General features: G+C 46.3%; 1 protein-coding gene across 1 annotated transcript in view; it reads left to right on the plus strand.

Annotated features, from left to right (window-relative positions):
* SLC2A12 (solute carrier family 2 member 12) overlaps positions 1 to 19,055 on the plus strand; it is a 423,646-nt gene that overhangs the window by 141,863 nt on the left and 262,728 nt on the right. The window contains exon 2 of the mRNA XM_069235156.1: positions 12,649 to 13,983. Coding sequence (XP_069091257.1) covers positions 12,649 to 13,983 — 1,335 coding nt within the window. The remainder of the gene's footprint in view (positions 1 to 12,648; positions 13,984 to 19,055) is intronic.

A 19,055-nucleotide genomic window follows, 5' to 3' on the forward strand; every position in this document is an offset into this window, starting at 1 on the left:
CCTAGTAAAACAGCTTTTGAAGAAAGTCAATGGCGATTCTAAAATCCTGGCCAAATTTAAGCCCATTTCTTTGCTCCCAGTGCCAGCTGAAATTCTGACAAAAATAGTCAATACCTGGTGCATTCTTCTTCACCCTTTTCAGTCTCGTTTTAGACCTTGGCATTCTACCAAGTCTGCTCTTCTGAAAATTTCTGAAACTATAAACTTCAACAATATAAAAGGCAACAATGTGGTGTTAATGCTTTTAGATATGTTGGCTGCCTTTAACAATATATCCTACAATATTCTATTGCAAAGCCTCGCCAATATTGGAATACAAAGCTGTGTGTGGGCTTGGTTTGATCTTCCCTAGAAAATAGGAAACAGGCGACGACTGTTGGTGCTTTTAGATCTACTGAAGAATCACTCAGTCATGGAGTGCCTCATAACTCGTCCCCAATCCCCACCCTATTTAATGTATACATGCGCCCCCGCTTCATCGCACTAATGAAATCTTTTGGCATCTCCATTATGTCATATGTAGATGATATACAAGTGATTTTTTCTCTTGATAAGAACTCATCTAACTCTGAGTTTAATTTTAAGAACTGCCTCTTTCAAGTAATCGATTGGATGAATGGTATCTACTTGAAGTATAACTTGCACAAAACAGAAATCCTCCTTTTTGAAAATGGTAATCAGTATTTTGCCTTAGACTGGTGGCCGATTGATACTTCTAAGCCCCCTCGGCCCACAGAGGCAGCTATGAACTTAGGAGTCATATTTGACAACCACCTCCTTACCTTCCATAATCAGGTGTTTACTGTGTCAGGAGCCTGTTTGTCTTTGATCAGGTCCTGGAAAAAGTCTTTGGATTTTCTTCATCGAGTGGCAAAGAAAATGGTTGTTAATGCTTTAAGCACTTCAAAATTAGATTACTATAAAAGTATTTTTATAGGCATGCCTAAATAGCTGATGGAGAGGCTCTAGGTTGCCCAAAAATGCTGCAATTAGACATATAATCAAATTATCCCAGGATAGTTCCACCCCAAAGGGTTGAGAGAACTTCACTGGCTTCCTGTAGCGAAACATATTGGCTCTCATTACAACCCTGGCGGTAAATCCCGCTGTCTGCCGTGCTGATGACCGCCAACATACCGTTGCGGTGGCAGAATTCCGCTACAGGTATTACGACCCACATCTCGGAATCTGCCACAATACAGACACCCACACAAGTCTGCGACACCAAAGGTCAGTGATAAACTGGCGATACTAAAACCTACACCGTCACACCAACAAGAATACGCCCACACTATCACGACCCACGTATCAACGCGGCGGTCTTTCAACTGCAGTAATCCATTGGCGGTACACACCGCCGCGCTCAAAATACACACACATTTACAAAACACAACCACATTGGACACTTCAAAATACACAGACCTGATACACATATACACACCACACCCACACACCCACAACACTATAAAACACACACCCACAAACCTTTACAATGAACAAATTTGGAAGAAGCCCAGAGAGAGAGACTAGCAAACACGACCCCAGCATCCACAGACACACAACACCATCACTCATTCAACATCCACGCACCTCAAACAACACACACCAATGCATCCTCCCACACATCACAACAGACAGCACCTCACACATTACCCACACCACATCATGGCACCTCAAAGACACCCCAGGTTTTCAGAGGAGGAGCTCAGGGTCATGGTGGAGGAAATCATCCGGGTAGAGCCACAGCTTTTTGGATCACAGGTGCAGCACACCTCTATTGCAAAGAAGATGGAGCTATGGCGGAGAATCGTCGACAGGGTCAACGCAGTGGGACAGCATCCAAGAACACGGGATGACATCAGGAAGAGGTGGAACGACCTACAGGGGAAGGTGTGTTCCGTGGTATCAAGACACCAGATTGCTGTACAGAGGATTGGCGGTGGACCCCCACCTCCTCCCCCACAACCTACAACATGGGAGGAGCAAGTCTTGGCAATACTGCATACTGAGGGCCTCGCAGGAGTAGTAGGAGGACTGGACTCTGGGAAGTCATATCTTATTTACCATATCCCCCCCACCCCACCTGCATGCCATCACATACCCCCACCCTTACCCTCACTCCCATCACTCCATCATCTCACATATGTCCCACTATCACAACCCACACATCTCAATACCAAGGCCCTGCATGCAACACCTATGCATGGACCACCGTCACCAAAGCATATCCAGTACAGATACCCACACAGACCCCAAGCCAACTATCACAGAAGGGCAAACACAATTATTCAAGCACAGGAGTAGAGGGTACCTCACCCAATGCACAAGATGGCACACACAGATACTAAAACTATGCATTTACACTCCAACAAGTCCCATACCAAACATCACCGGACAGGAGGTTCCAGACATATTCAGTCCCCCCACAGAAGAGGCCCAAAGTGATGACAGCAGCTCTGCACGCCTGGCTCAAGATGACCAGCCCGGCCCATCAGGGACCTCTGGACAGACGGTTCCCCTGCCACTGTCACAAGCCACCACAGACCCTCCCCCTCAAGAAACACCACCACAGCACCCACCCAGCGGGCCCATCCCTCTGTCCCCAGGACACCTCAATCAGCAATGTGCCCACCACTACAGGGAACCCAGGCAAACTCACCAACCCAAGAAAATCAGGGACCTGGGGTCAGTGGTAGTGGGCACACGGTTCAGGGGACAGAGGCACAGGATAACAGGGGAGGTGGGAGGACTGCTGTGCGACAGGGGGAGGACAGGCCCAGGGAACCGACACTCCAGAAGGCACTCTCCAACATCATGGGAGCATACCACCATTCCCAGGAGACCATGGGCACGGTACTGGCCAAGTTTCAGGAGACCCAGCGGCTGCAGGAAGAACACTACCTGGGGATCATGGAGGACTTGAAGTCCATTAACACCACCCTGGTCACTATTGCAGGGGTGCTGGCAGACCTTGTCAACACCATGAGGGACACAGTGGGACACAAACGGGCCCCTGACACTAGCCTGGACGATTAACATCCCTCCACCTCCTCCGGCGCTAGTTGATAGGAGGCACCACAACAGGACCAACAGGCCACCAGCACCCCAACCCCTGCAGAAGGAGAACCACCCCAAAAACAGTCCCTAAGATCCAGGAACAAGACAGAGAACATTGCCAAGACTCCCTCCAGGAAATAAGACCCTCCTGAATGTCACCCTTCTGTCCCACTTTGTCATCCTGTCCACCTTAAACAGCCATTGCTCCCCTTCCTATGCCCCATTGGACAATGCACCTGTGAGACCAAGAGACTGGACTCTGCCATGGACATTCCTCCACCATTCACCCAGCCCATTGCACACCCCCTCCACTTATTAGCACAGAAATAAACACCCTTGAATCATAAAACAATCTGGAGTCAGTCTGTGCTTTCACAAATGTATAATTGCAACATCTCTGAAATATAGCAATGTCAATGTATTTGTTCACTTACCAATGTTACACAGCTGTAGGCCAGCAGTAAACATAGCAGAGGGCACAAATTGGGATCTGTGAAATGGAAAGCCAAAGTGACAAGTCAGGGTCCATACACAGAGGTAAAAAGGCAGATTTATGCTAGGTCCTACAATAGTATGAGATGTGGGAAGCAGTTCCATCCTCTTACCTGTGTCTCAATGGAAGTATTGCATGATGATGTTGTTTTGGTTGTCTACATCTTTTTCTTCTGCCTCCTCTTCTTCACTGTCCACAGGCTCCACAGCTGCCACAAGACCACCATCAGGCCCATCCTCCTGCAGAAAAGGCACCTGGGGTTGCAAAGCCAGGTTGTGCAACATACAGCAGGCCACGATGATCTGGCACACCTTCTTCGGTGAGTAGTATAGGGATCCACCTGTCAGATGGAGGCACCGGAATCTGGCCTTCAGGAGACCGAAGGTGCACTCTATTATCCTCCTAGTTCGTCCATGTGCCTCATTGTAGTGTTACTCTGCCCTTGTCCTGGGATTCCTCACTGGGGTCAGTATCCATGACAGGTTGGGTTAACCAGAGTCACCTGCAAATATCAAGGGGCAACTGTTAGACATCCTCCAAACATTAGGGAATCTCCCATACCCAGACAGCAAATGAAACTGTGTGGGGAATTTAGGCTCACCTATTAGCCACACACGGTGCCTCTGGAGTTGCCCCATCACATAAGGGATGCTGCTATTCCTCAAAATGTAAGCGTCATGCTCTGAGCCAGGATACATGGGAGATGTACTGGTCTGCCAAACACACCATCTGCACATTCATGGAATGGTAGCTTTTGCGGTTTCTGTAGACCTGTTCATTCCTGTGGTGGGGGGGGGGGGGAGGGGGGGGGGGGGGACAAATGCCACATGTGTACCATCAATGGCACCAATAATGTTGGGGATATGTCCCAGGGCATAAAAGTCACCTTTCACTGTGGGAAAATCCTCCACCTGAGGGAAAACGATATAGCTGTGCATGTTAGAGAACATTGGCTGGGACATCCCTGATGCCATGGCTACTGTTGTTTGAAAAGACCCACTGGCCAGGAAATGGAGTACTGACATGACCTGCACTAGAGGGGGTATTCCTGTGGGATGGCGGATAGCTGACATCAGGTCAGGCTCCAATTGGGCACACAGTTCCTCGATTGTTGCACGATCAAGTCTGTAAGTGATAATTATGTGTCTGTCTTCCATTGTCGACTGGTCCACCAGGGGTCTGTACACCGGAGGATGCCACCATCTCATCACCTGCCTCAGCGGACGTGCCCTATGGAGGAGAATGGTGAGCAGAGGGTCATACAACACATAGGTTTCCCAAGGCTGTTTAGCACAATAGTCAACTATTCTTTGTGTGCCTTTGTCTGTCCGTATTCATGACCTAAATAGGTGTGATGCAGTTATTTGGCCTGCCATATGTCCTCCTGAAATGGCGGCTGCCTGACCTGTAAGGTGGCACAAGGGGTAATGAGGTAACTGTGCTGGCGTTGTACACCGTCGAGGTAGGCGGTCGAAAACCGCAGCACAATTCAGCATTGGTTATCATTGGGCCCTATGGGTTCCAGGAGCCAAAGACGATGTACGCCGGCGGTGACGGTACGCACCGCCGCAGACGTGACCGCCATTTTCTATCAGTTCCCTCACTTGATACCTGACCTTCAACAGGAGAGGCATACAGTGCAAGTGCTGCTGTGACCTGTGTCTGGAAGCAACAATGGCTACAGTGTCTGGGGAAAGGGCCCCTGCCTTCACTGCAGAGTAGTTGGAGAAACTGGTGGATGGGGTCCTCCCCCACTACACGCAACTGTACGGACCTCCAGACAAACAGGTGAGTAAACTGTGTGCATGGTGGATGGGACATGATTGTATGGCATGTCGTGGATGGAAGAGACGGGGGGGAACAGGCCAGCATGTGAGGATGGTGTGTGTATGTATTTCCGGGCCAGGGTGGAAGGTTTGTGGCCAATGTGTGAGAAGAACTGTACGGGAGAGTAACACCCATTTTAACTTCACTTTTCCTCTAGGTCAGCGCCCACCAGAAGAAGGGGATTTGGCATGCCATCGCCAAGGCAGTGCGGACCCTGGGGGTCTACCATAGACGGAGCACCCACTGCTGGATAAGATGGGAGGACCTGCGCCGCTGGACCAAGAAGATGACAGAACCCAGCTGGGGATGACCTCCCAACACGGAAGGGGTCCCTGTCGCACCATGACCCCTCGATGTACCGGCTCCTGGCGGTGGCATATCCGGAGCTGGATGGGCGCTTGAGGGCATCACATCAGCCATAAGGGGGTGAGTACACTCTCATTCAGCTGACTCTGCCCGCATTATGAAGTGTCTGGGTGGGGGAGGTGGGCTGTTGGTTTCCCTAGGCAAGGGCAGACGCTCAAAGGTAGATCCATTGATTTGCAGCCTCATTCCCTGTCCAACCCCAAAGGTGGTATTTGCCCTCTACACCTAGTCAGGCTCCTATGGCTTCCAGCCGTGCATAATATGGTTCTCAGCAGAGTCCCCTATGGGCATGTGCTTTTTCCCTGCCCTGTCAGTGCATGGCTTAGTGCATAGGGTTGCTCCCTGTGTGTTGTGTCCGCCAACGGTAGTGGTGTTGTATGCATTGACCATGTGTCTCTTCTGTCTGTCCCCCCTTTTTGTTTTGTCACCCTGTCCTTGCGTGCATTAGCATTATCTGGCGGAGTGCAGTGGCACCGGAGCCGGAGGGAGCTGCATCCCACATGGCCCTGGAGAGTGAAGTAACAGAGTCCGGAGGCACCAGTGGGACGGAGGGCGAGGAGAGCTCCACGACGGGGACAGGAGCAGACACCAGCGACAGCGACTCCTGCTCTGATGGGAGCTCCCTTGCGGTGGCGGGCACCACTGTGCCCACCGCATCAACAGATACAGCTGCCACCCCTCCTACCAGCACCGCCCTCCCTGCAGCCCCGCATCGAGTTTCCCGTGCCCGCTCACCCAGGAGGGTGGGCATCTCCTTCACCCCAGGTACCTCAGGCCCTGCCCCAGTCAGCCCTGCTGCCCTCAGTGAGGAGGTTATTGACCTCCTGAGATCCCTCACTGTTGGGAAATCAACCATTTTGAATGCCATCCAGGGCGTTGAGAGGCATTTGCAGGAAACAAATGCATACCTGGAGGGCATTCATTCTGGCGTGGCAGCCCAACAGAGAGCATTTCAGGCTCTGGCCTCAGCACTGATGGCAGCCATTGTCCCTGTGTCCAGCCTTCCCTCTCCAACTTCCTCTACCCAGACCCAATCTCCTGTACCACAGCCTATCCCAAGCACACCATCAGACCAGCATGCACACTCATCAACACACAAGAGTGGACATGGCAAACATAAGCACCACACATCCCATCGGCACTCACACAAGCACCATCCCCATGCAGACACACCAACATCCACTGCCTCCACTGTGTACCCCTCCTCGTCGTCCTCCTCCTCACTCACACCTGCATGCACTACATCTTCATCCACTACCTCCATCACCAGCACGCCCATCACCACACACTGCTCACGTGCAATCACCACCCCCACTACCATTCGCACATCCCCTGTGTCCTCTCCCAGTGTGTCTGTGAGACCTCCTCCCAAAGTACACAAACGCAGGCAGACACCCACCCAACAGCCATCCACCTCACAACAGCCTCCGGCCCATGCACCTTCACCCAAATTCAGCAGACGGGCACCTCCTACAACCACTACCTCTTCCTCCACTCCCAAACCCCCTCCATCTTCCCGTCCCAGTGTGTCTAAGAAACTCTTCCTCGCAAACTTTGACCTCTTCCCTACACCTCCCCCCCCGTCCTTCCCCTAGGGCCAGGCTGTCCAGGTCCCAGCCAAGCACCTCAGCCACCAAATCCTCCAGCACATTGGTCTCAGCAAGTCTGGTCACATTGCGGGTGGCACCCATCAGGGCTGCCAGTGTGCCACCTAGCAGGCCAAGGAGCATCCCATCCCGCCACCTGCTAAGGTAAAGAAGGTGCCCACATGCTAGAGGGAGAAGCCGCACCTACCAGCAAGCAAGGGCTCCTCCAAGCCAAAAGGGGACAATGGCAAGGCACCTGCAGAGACATCAAAGGTGGGGAAGGGACACAAGCCAAAGAGCAGGTCAGGACAGGGCACGGAGGCTCTGGCTGAGGGACCAGAGTCACCCCTTCTGTCAACCACAACATTAACCAGTACGGCGGTGGACACCGCCACATGCACCGCCACCTGCACGTCTGCTGCCTCAGCAAGAGTCCCCAGCATCATCCCCAGTGGGCAGTCGTCCGAGGCTGCAGGAGATGTCCTGGTGTGTCCCTCAACAGGTACAGACACATACCACCGCCAGCACCTCCGCAAGCACCGCCACCAGCCCCGCGACGTGCTCAGACAGTGCCACCACAGCTGACATGGCAATCATCCCCGGTGGCCAGCCGTCCGAGGCTGCAGGAGATGTCCTGGAACCTGCCCAGCGTAAATGAGGCATGACTCCCAGCACTGTTTGTACCAGCAGGTGGCAGGTGAAGTCGCAGCAGGGTGGAGTGTGTCTCTGCCTCCATCGAGTATCATGCTACCTGTTCCCATGCAATCTCGTGGCACACACACCCAGGTGAGGGAATGGGACCTGCCACACTGCATGTGAAGCACTCTGGGCACAAAACCCCCTCCAGAACCAGTGGAGATTCACATCCACTACCTCTGTCCTTGGCAGGATGAAGCACTCTGGGCACAAAGCCTCCTTCAGAACCAGTGGAGACTGTTATCCACTTGTCAGACTGTGGCTTAGCACTCCCCAGGATTAAGCAGTGGGCAAACCACCCACTGGAGAGACTTGAGAGACTGTGGCTTTGCACTCCCCAGGATAAAGCAGTGGGCAACCCACCCGATGGAGAGGCTTGAGAGACTGTGGCTTTGCACTCCCCAGGATAAAGCAGTGGGCAAACCACCCACTGGAGAGACTTGAGAGACTGTGGCTTTGCACTCCCCAGGACCAATCAGTGGACATGGTGCCCCCTCGTGGAGCAGTGTTGTCGTCCGTTCATCCGGCTGAGGTGCCACCCCTCCCCCACCCCGAGGTGCCTGTTTATTTTCCATCTGATGCCCCTGCAGTGTTCTCGCCGTTTCGAGTCAGGTATCTTGTGTGGGCTTCGCCTATGCATTTTGGGACACTGATCCACGGACAATGATTTAATTAATATTCGGAATTGTGTAGTTGGTGTGCATATTTGTATATACTGATTTTTTTATTTGGCCTATCTGATAATTAATTGATTACACTGGTTACAATTATTTCCTTTTGTCCTTGCGTTCTTCCAGGGGGTGACGGGGTGTATATGTAATGTTGCTGCATGTATTTGTGTGTATGGTGTTGGGGGTGAGGGTGTTGCATGTTGCATGTGTGTGTCTCTTTTCCCTCCCCCCTCCCCTGTGTGCTAGGTGCAGTACTCACCGTGGTCGTCGCCGGCGTCTTTGCTGCTCCTGATACAAGAGGAGGTAGACCAGCATGGGCAGGACCTGTAGTTCAGGCTCCATGGCGTCCTGGTTGTTCATAAAGTGTCAAAAGGTGAGTGGTTTCCGTTCCAAGTCCTGTTTCCGCCGTGCTTTTGATGGCGTTGGTACCGCCCCAGAAAAGGTGGCGGATAGGCGTGTTGTAATACAGTGGGCAGAACCTTGTGTTCCGCCTGTCTGTTGGCAGTTACCGCCGCGGTATTTGTTTCTACCGCCGTGGCGGTCGGAGTATTAAAGTGGCTGTCTATGTTGGCGGTTTCCGCCATGGTCATGATTCCATTTTTTTTCCCGCCGGCCTGTTGGCGGTATTACTGCTGCTTTAACACCGACCGCCAGGGCTGTAATGAGGGCTATTATGTTTAAATCTTTAACAATAGTCTACAGGGCCTATCATTGAACCGGTCCCACATTTTTATATTATCGGTTTTTTTCATCTTCTCCGTTTAGAGTCCTAAAATCTTCTAACAACAAACTTCTACAAATATGTAAATTTAGGTTTGAAACTACAGGTGGTAGATGCATTTCTGTATTGGAGGAGCAAGGCCTGGAATCTGCTTTCCCCTTTTGGGATAGATATGACTTTCAGAAAGCTCCTTAAAACTTGACTTTTCTCCCAACCTTCTTTGGCTTTTTAAATACAGTGTACTACAGGTTTTAGCACCAAGGTGCCCTGTTTTGGGATGTTTGCCTGTGTTTTGTAAATGCCTCTTTTCATTTCATTAAAAATATCAGAGACACCTGGGAGTATGCTTGGCATCAAAAGGCATTTTGGGGTAGGGCACATAGGGGCACTGACTGACATTCATGAGATTATTATGCTATTGGCTGTCTCTGTTTGTCAAATATGCTATTCATTGTGTGTCGTTCACATATTGGATGGAAGGCAATTACTGTTGCCCTCCACAGGAGGACTTCAAGAAGGTTGTAGATGGGTGTGGATTTGGTCCAGTATTTGATCTCAAAGGGGTAAAAACACGAAGATTTGGGCCCAGCATTTCTCGGTGTGCATGGTATTCTCCACTGCAGAAGTACTAACTCTTAATTCCTTCAGTTAAATCAGGTATCCTGTCTGGAATCAGAGATTCCGTCCCACTGTATTCTTGAACCTAAATCTGTTTATCTTATAATGAGGCACTATGAGGTACTGTTGTATTAATATGTTATTACAAGGTGCAACATCACTGATCTAACATCAGGCAAGCTTCATCTGTGAAACCTTTGTGATCTGATGCTTTCATCTTATTTTTAGGATGGGTCTATACCATCTTTTTCATTTTTAAAATATGCTTTATATTTTATATGTTGTTATTAACGTAGCTTAAACAACAGTGCTGGACAGTTTGTAAGTATTTGTAATTCTGTTGTTTAGATTTCAGACATGGTGTTGTCCTGTTTAATCCCATATACCTCATCCGTATTATCAACACTTGAGACTCTCACATGAATGAGATGTAAAAATCTTTCATAAAGATTAAGGAGGAAATGTACAATCTTCATATAGAATAGAAATCTGCAAGTTTCCACTGCTTACCATTCCCCAGAGGACCGTCGCCATACAATGTACAAATCGGCATATTGTCACTGAAAAATGATTAAACTCAATGTGAAATATTTTATGTTCAGAAACCACTTCAGCCTCAAAATCATGTCCCTTTCGGCTCCATCCATGAACAATTTTCCAATATTTGTACAAGTGGTTAGAATCTCAGGAGTTCATAATGAATCAGACCTTTAATGGAACTTCAGAAATGCTCCTTTGTCAGCTAATTATTTTTCCATATATAATGAATCAAAAGAATCATACAGTTCTTGATTCCACTAATGCCTCTATTATTTTAATAGTTAATAACTAAGATCCTAATTACTGGAATAATGTCCACTTTGGGCTACCTAAATACCTGTCAGTTTGACAACACATCCTCTTTCCTTGTTAGGTTATCTTATGTTGTAGTCATTTGTATAGCACACTAATCAGCTGAGAGGGTATCAAGGCGCTTGGCAAGGCATGTAGGTGTGTGGTCCACAAATTGCTTATAAAAAAAGGCCAGGACTTCAGCTTCTGGTTGAACTGAAGAAGGGGGGAGTAGGAGGCTCTGATGTGTTGAGGGTGGTCTTTCCATGTCTTGGGTGAGGGATGTAGGAGAATGAGCGATCTCCAAGATTGCTTTTGTGGATGTCTATGTCTGGTGCCTTAAATTATCCAATGTCCATTGTGCCACATCCAGCTGCAATTCACTGCTACAAAATTCAGTAATACTGACATGTGACTTAGGTAATCTAACCAGCATCTTGTGGCCGTTTATACTTTCAAGAAAGTTTTGTATGGTTATAATGCATTTTGAGTCAGTGCCCTGGTAATTTGGAACCAACCCCTAAATACCACAGTGATCAAAGCTGGAGGAACATCTCCAATTCCGCAAGTGGTGCAAGACCTTGATGTTCAAACTTTGATTCCCCAGCATCTCTGACCCATTGGCAAAAGTGCCCAAATTGATCCCACATTTTAAAGCAGCATACAAGTGCCAAGAGATCCAACACGGTATCTCTTGGATCAACATATTCCCTATAACAAGAGGAAGTAGCATAATAGTATTAATATAAAAGCTAGGCCAACGCTGTAGTAATTAAGCAAAAATGAATGCTGAATGTCAATCAACTTAATAATAGTACTCCCAAAAACTAGTGTCATATGCAGGGCTGTTGAACTGATTTTCTTATTTTTAAGCTCTCATTATGAATGGACCTAAACGTGTGTTGCATTTTACCTTCCCCTGAAGTTAGAGGGGCTCCTTGTACTTCCAGGAGTGGGGAAGATCCAGACTATTGTGAGTTGGACCCTGAGGGCCCACCAATAAAAGAGGGATTACTGAGGAAATAGGCAGCTCCAGGTCTGATTTCCCTGGTAATCCCTTATTTTGGGCCAGACTCTCACCTGGAGATTTTGGTTGTTTTTAGCTGCTGAAATCTGCAGGAGAAAGTGTGTGTTTCCACATTCTGATGGGGCTGGTAACTGCTGCCACTTTCTCCATTTGAATTAAGTGGACACTCATAATGAGAGTTAAAGTGTGGACAAGTCCACTGATTGAAATTTTGCAGAAAGATATATATTATTAATTAATGGCCCTGACTGACACAGGGAACTTGTGCACCTTGAAGCCATTCCTCCATCAGCGATATGTTTGCAGTCCAAGGAGCATGCGGTGTTGCTCCTAGGATATCCGACCTACTGAAATGGGGTATCAGCAGAAGTTGGAACATACATGTTGAAGCATTAATTGACTGTCACTAAGTGGGATAGTTTGTTATTGCATGTTGCTCCAAAAGCAGATGATAGACCGTCAAGATTCAATTAGCAACATTACTACTGAGTATTGAAATGTTGGGCATCTCTGAGCCTGTGATCGCCAAATTTATTTTCTATATGTAGACTGTGTGTATAACTAATGCCACTGTCCACGTCATAGAACTGAGTCGTCCACTTTAACTTATCAGCTGCACCATTTTGATGGTTCCTTTATAATTGCTTAGATCATTGTTTGCTTTTCTGCATGGTTTACAATCACTGTTTTACTTGAAAATCAAAACATATTTATAAATAACATGTACTAAAAATGTGTGTTTTCTCTTACCACAGGTTGTGGGCACTTTATTGTTCTTTCCTCTGTGGTTGCAGCCTTAAGTGGACTTCTAGCAGGATATGAACTAGGGATCATCTCTGGAGCATTACTACAGCTCCATGGTTTATTAATACTTTCTTGCCAAGAACAAGAACTTGTGGTGAGTTCTCTACTGATTGGTGCACTCCTAGCATCCTTTACTGGAGGATTCCTAATAGATCACTATGGAAGGCGAATTACCATCATAATGACTGCATGTTTGCTTGTGTTAGCAAATCTGTTCTTGATAAGTATTGCTTCATATGGAGTTCTCATAGTAGGACGGATTGTCATAGGAGTCTCAATATCACTTTCTTCAATTGCGACATGTGTTTATCTGGCTGAAATTGCTCCACAGCAAAAAAGAGGTCTTCTGGTATCATTAAATGAACTTATGATCGTGGTAGGGATTCTTCTGGCCTATGTTTCGAACTACATTTTTTCAACTATTTCCCATGGATGGCAGTACATGTTTGGTTTAATAATCCCTGTAGCAGCAGTACAAGCTGTTGCTGTGTATTTTCTTCCCCCAAGCCCTAGATTTTTGATTAGGAAAGGCCATGACGAAGATGCCAGCAAAGTCCTCAAGAAACTACGGGCAACCTCGAATACTTCTGAGGAGCTCACTTCTATTAAGTCTTCCATAAAAGCTGAACACCAATACACATTTTTTGATTTATTTCGCTCCAACGACAATATGAGGTCTAGAATGTTGATAGGCCTCACATTAGTATTTTTTGTGCAAATTACAGGACAACCAAATATCTTATTTTATGCCTCAACTGTCTTGAAGTCGGTTGGTTTCCAGAGTAATGAAGCAGCCAGTCTGGCTTCCACTGGAGTTGGAATTGTTAAAGTTGTGAGTACCGTACCAGCAACACTTCTTGTGGACAAAGTTGGAAGCAGGACCTTTCTGTGCATTGGGTCTGCTATCATGGCAGTATCTTTGGTCACGTTGAGCTTGGTGAGTCTCAAAATAGAAATCAATTTTGGTGACATTTGTAAAAACTATACCGACCTTAATCAGTCGTTAGAAATTTCACATCTTCGGGGGCCAGGAAATCTAGCTGCTATTAACATGACCCTAAAAGACGAATTTTCTGGTATACCTTTATCTACACCAAAATACCCACTTATTTCAAAGCAAAATCAATGGAATTGGACAACTGTACCCCAGAACCGGTTCTCTGAATCTACTAGCGCTGAACGTTTTGCACCAGATGAGACTGGCCGCACAAGATCCATCCTGAAATGGCTTTGTCTCTCCAGCCTTCTTGTATTTGTAGCTGCTTTCTCCATCAGTCTTGGACCAAGTAAGTATTTTTTTATCTTCTTTAAAAGCATTAACAGTCTATTATTTGACTTAATTGGAAGTCTGGACTTGCACACTAAATACGAAAGATAAATTGTCAACTAGCATATATTTCTTGGTAAATAGAAAACGACATGTGTTGACTAAATGGTATGTCAGCTTTCCTAACAACTACCAGTCGGTTTTCGACACGTGTAAAAAGTTGTCCTAGCTTACAGTAGATAGACAAACGAAAATGCACTGCAAAACAAAAAAGTGACAGCACACTTAAACATTTCTGTTTTTCGGCGAGCCTATTAAAAGTGTTCTGACAAATGTATTTGCCCTCTTCGTTTCTAAAATCATACATATGTATTCGCCTGAAGACTTTCCCAAATGTTTCTAGACGGCAGAAGTGGTAACTGAAATCCGTTGTGCTCTGCTGTGATGTCAAAGCAGCCGAAACATATTTTCACTTCTATTTGCTTCAGAAATCTAGGACATTGCTTGCCCACTTAGCCTCGACCTATAGTCACCTGTGCATCAGTTAGATTTCTAAGACCTAATGGCAATTGATGATAAATGACCACGTTCACTATAGAATACGTGTAACTTGGCTGTTGTAGTTTGCTCATCTGCTTCATTCTGCTCTACTGAATTGATTGTGAGGGAAGGCTTTAGCTGCCAAAGCAATTTAGTAAGACATAGCCTCTACAGTGTTCGTTAGCTGCCACAGAAACTCGTCTTCAAAGGAGAGCAGATTTTGGTTCTGGTCTCACCATAAGACATATTTTAGCTGTTTGTGAGAAAAGACCTATTTAGTACTAAACCATTAACTAAAGAATGCTGGGCTATGGTTCAGCCTATTGCTTATCATTGGTTGAGCTTCTTGTCAATTGGATTTGCACGCTTCTTATTCGATGGCTCTTCCTTTCTCTTCTTGTGTTTGCCTTTTCCCTTTTAGCATCCTTGTATGACTTGAATCCTTCCACATCTTCTAATCAAGGAGCTACTTTTCTTTCCCTTTCAGTACCCCATGGGAATATGTTTGTTTTCTTGCTCACTTCCCAGTATGCTACTTCCGCATGTAATTCCTGCCCACCCGTACTCTGTGTTGCTTCCCCCTAAGCTTATCTGTTTCTTCACTCATCCTTTTTGTCTCTTTTATTTTCTAAAAATTACTTTAGCAGAATTTCTTACAAATCTAAGATGGGTGTTTGTTATATTTTAATAGTAAATTAAAAAAAAGGTGCAGCAGAGTTATAATGCATATATACACATGCATGGTGATGTTAATTGTTTTAACAACACTCTGTAATTACAGTGCTTACATCTTTGAGTTAACATTGCTAATGATGTTACAGGTTACATCAGGGACAAAGAAATGGAAACAGAAAATAATGGCTTAACTAGAGGAAGGAAATTATATGCTGTCACAGCACGCCCACTAGCTCTTAGTGGAGCCTGACACGTCTAACAACAGACACAGCATGCATGGTAATACGACATTGTCCTTCATGATGTACGTTGTGTTAGACCAATTATGTTTGTTTGGGCCCCGGTGTGAGGCCATGACTGCAAGTAGTGAACAGTGGTTTATTTTCCGACTTGGGGTCGAGTTCTAACAGTATGAGATCTCTGTTAACTTCGCCCTTCCTTCTCCCTGTCCTGTATTTCAGTCATAGACCCACAGCATCCTCTGCATCAGTGGTGTGCACCCCGAATATAGACTCCAGCATACCAATGGGACGCAATAACGAGGACAAACTGTTGGAAAAAATATTGACAGGTAAGTAAGTCTAGATTTTCCATACCAAACTCCACAAATATGTATCTACGTGGTACATATGTCTTCAAAATAAGTAATTGTGAAGTTAGGAATAGTAAACCTACACTTCCTTATATACACTTATCTTTCAATATTTGGTCCCTCAATAGTATGTCCTCAATATTCTTATGCCACAGTATTCTGGGGGAGTTGATATTCAAAAGTACAATCCACCTCAGCTCATTTATGTAGTTCAGCTTTCCATGCTTCTATGTCGAGAGCCTTGGAGGATTGTCAATTCAGTTATATTGCCCTTTTGGTAATGGAAAGGCCAGATCAGCAAATTTACTGTTCGATTTGGGCCATTTTGTCGGAAACCAAACCTAGTATGCATGTATTTGTGGGCAGTGCCAAGCTTGCTGACATCTTCAGGGTAGTTTGAAGCCTTGCATTAATTTTTAAATAAGCACAGCAATAAATAGGTGTTGCTTGTTCTTTTAAAGTTAAGCAAAGGCTGTGTTTGTTTTACATGATTATCAGGCTGTAGGTACCATGGCCTGATAAATAGCAGTGCTCCACACAGATTTATAACCCAGGGGCACAGAGATGCAGAACTGAAGTAACGAGGTATTTAACTCTTAAATAAAAGTCCTTGTCAACTCCATATTGGAGTGTGAGAATAAAACAATGGTTCTGCTTTTTAAATGGGAGAAAATTCAAATGAAGACTTAACTTATTGATTAGCAATGCTTCATTTTAAATTCCTCCCATTTCAAAGAGTCACATTTACATACAGCATGCATATATCACCCAGTGGCCTGTACACATGGTGCATATTTGTAGCTTACAAATACAGTCTTTTTTTATAAATGAGTGAATTTTAAAATGAAGAAAAATGTTTCTATGTATCAGTAAGTTTTAATGTTTTTGTGTACTTTAAATTAAGCCAATTACATCTTAATATTATATGATACATGCTTCTTTAATTCAAATTCTTCCCTTTTAAGCAAATTGAGGTATTTTTCTGTCAATATGACACTGTGTCTACAGGTCACTGGGAGGGACACACCTACGACATTTCAACATGGGAGAAAAGTAAAATGACGAGTTTTATGTAATACTGTTAGAAATTGAGTTTTTAGTTGGTAGTCAGGTTACACCCTGTCCAAGCAAGGACCCTCACTCTTGTCAGGGTAAGTCACACACAATCCAAATTATCCTGTGCCCACCCTCTGATAGCTTAGCACTGAGCAGTCAGGCTTAACTTAGAAGGCAATGGGTAAAATAACACCATATAGCACCACAAAAATGCACCACACAGTGTTTAGAAAAATATATAATATTTATCTGGATAAATGCAGGTCAAAATGATTAAAAATGCAATAAGTATATGTTGTGATATCACTAATAAGTGATATAAAGTGTCTTAAGTCTTTTAAAAGCAAACAAAGTCTCTTTCAAGCACAAAGTAGCTAGTTTGCGTGAAAAACTCCACAGGGAACTGCAGAGGTGGAAACAAAGGGGTGTGCGTCAATTTCTCGGGCCGCACACGGTGATGCGTCATTTAGTTTTCATTCAGGGATGGCTGTGCGTTGATTTCTGGTGCTCGGTTGTGAATCCTCTTCGGGTTGTGGGGTTTTCAGATGCCCCAGGAATGATGCGTAGATTTCCGGTGCTGGCAGGATGAAGTCACAGCAGCTGCGTTGATCCGGTGGGAGTTGCATCGAATTTTCTACCGCACGGCAAGTGCTGCGTCGATTCCTCTCTGGAAGTCGGGCTGCGTCGTTCCGGCTCGGCTGTGCGTCGATCTGGTGAGGCCGTGTGTCAAATTTCCAGTCGCTGTGCTGGTGCTGCGTCAATCTTCTCGTTGCGAAGTCAGGCTGTGTCGTTCCGATTCAGCGTGCTGTGAAATGTTCACCGTGGTGCAAGCTGTGCATCATTTCTGGCAGGCTGTGCATCAAATTTCACCGCACAAGAAGTCCTTCTTGTAGAGATGAAGTCTTTTTGGTCCTGAGACTTCAGGGAACAGGAGGCAAGTTCTATCCAAGCCCTTGGAGAGCACTTCTTCACCACAGCCAGAGAGCAGCAAGGCAGCAGGGCAACAGCAAGGTAGCAGTCCTTCACAGAAAGCAGACAGGTGAGTCCTTTGAGCAGCCAGGCAGGTCTTCTTGACAGGATGCAGGTTCTGGTTCTCTTCTCCAGGAAGTGTCTGAGTTGGTAGGGGCAGAGGCCCTGTTTAAATTCCCAAATGTGCCTTTTAAGTGGGTGAGACTTCAAAGAGTGGCTTTGAAGTGCACAAGGTCCCCCTTCAGTTCAACCCTCTCTGCCAGGGTCCCAGAAGGGGGTGTGGCAGTCCTTTGTGTGAGGGCAGGCTACTGTCCTTTGACATACAAGTGTCAGGCCCTCCACCCTCCCAGCCCAGGAAGACCCATTCAAAATGTATGCAAGTCAGGCTGAGTATCCTGTGTTTGGGGTGTGTCTGAGTGATTGCAGAATGGGTGCTGTCAACTAAACTCAGCCAGACGTGGATTGTATGGCACAGAAGGATTTAAGTGCAGAGAAACGCTCACTTTCTAAAATTGGCATTTCTAAAATAGTAATATTAAATCCAACTTCACCAGTCATCAGGAGTTTGTATCCCCATTCTGGCCATACTAATTATGACCTTCCTACTCCTTTCAGATCAACAGCTACCACTCAAACAATGTATGAGGGCAGCCCCAATGTTAGCCTATGAAGGGAGCAGGCCTCACAGCAGTGTAAAAACTAATTTAGGACATGTAACCTACACAGGCACATGTCCTGCCTTTTGTCTACACAGCACCCTGCCCTATGGGTTACCTAGGGCATACCTTAGGACTGACTTATATGTAGAAAAAGGGGATTTTAAGGTTTGGCAAGTACTTTTAAATGCCATGTCGAAGTGGCAGTGGAACTGCACACACAGGCCTTGCGATGGCAGGCCTGATGCATGGTTAAGTAGCTACTTATGTGGGTGGCACAAGCAGTGCTGCAGGCCCACTAGTAGCATTTGATCTACAGTCCCTGACACATGTAGTGCACTTTACTGGGGACTTATAAGTAGATTAAATAAGCCAGTTGGGTGTGAACCAATGTTACCATGTTTGTAGGGAGAGAGCATATGCACTTTAGCACTGGGTAGCAGTGGTAAAGTGTGCAGAGTCTTAAAACCAGCAAAAAACTGTGTCCAAAAAGTGGAGGGAGGCAGGCAAAAGGTTAGGGGTGACCACCCTAAGGCTGTCAGGTCTATCAAATACATTTAAACATAAGTTTAACTTTCTCCCATTTCAAAGTGCTGCTTTTAC

This window comes from Pleurodeles waltl, chromosome 5 (genome assembly GCF_031143425.1).
Source record: "Pleurodeles waltl isolate 20211129_DDA chromosome 5, aPleWal1.hap1.20221129, whole genome shotgun sequence".
Classification (NCBI taxonomy): Eukaryota; Metazoa; Chordata; class Amphibia; order Caudata; family Salamandridae; genus Pleurodeles; species Pleurodeles waltl.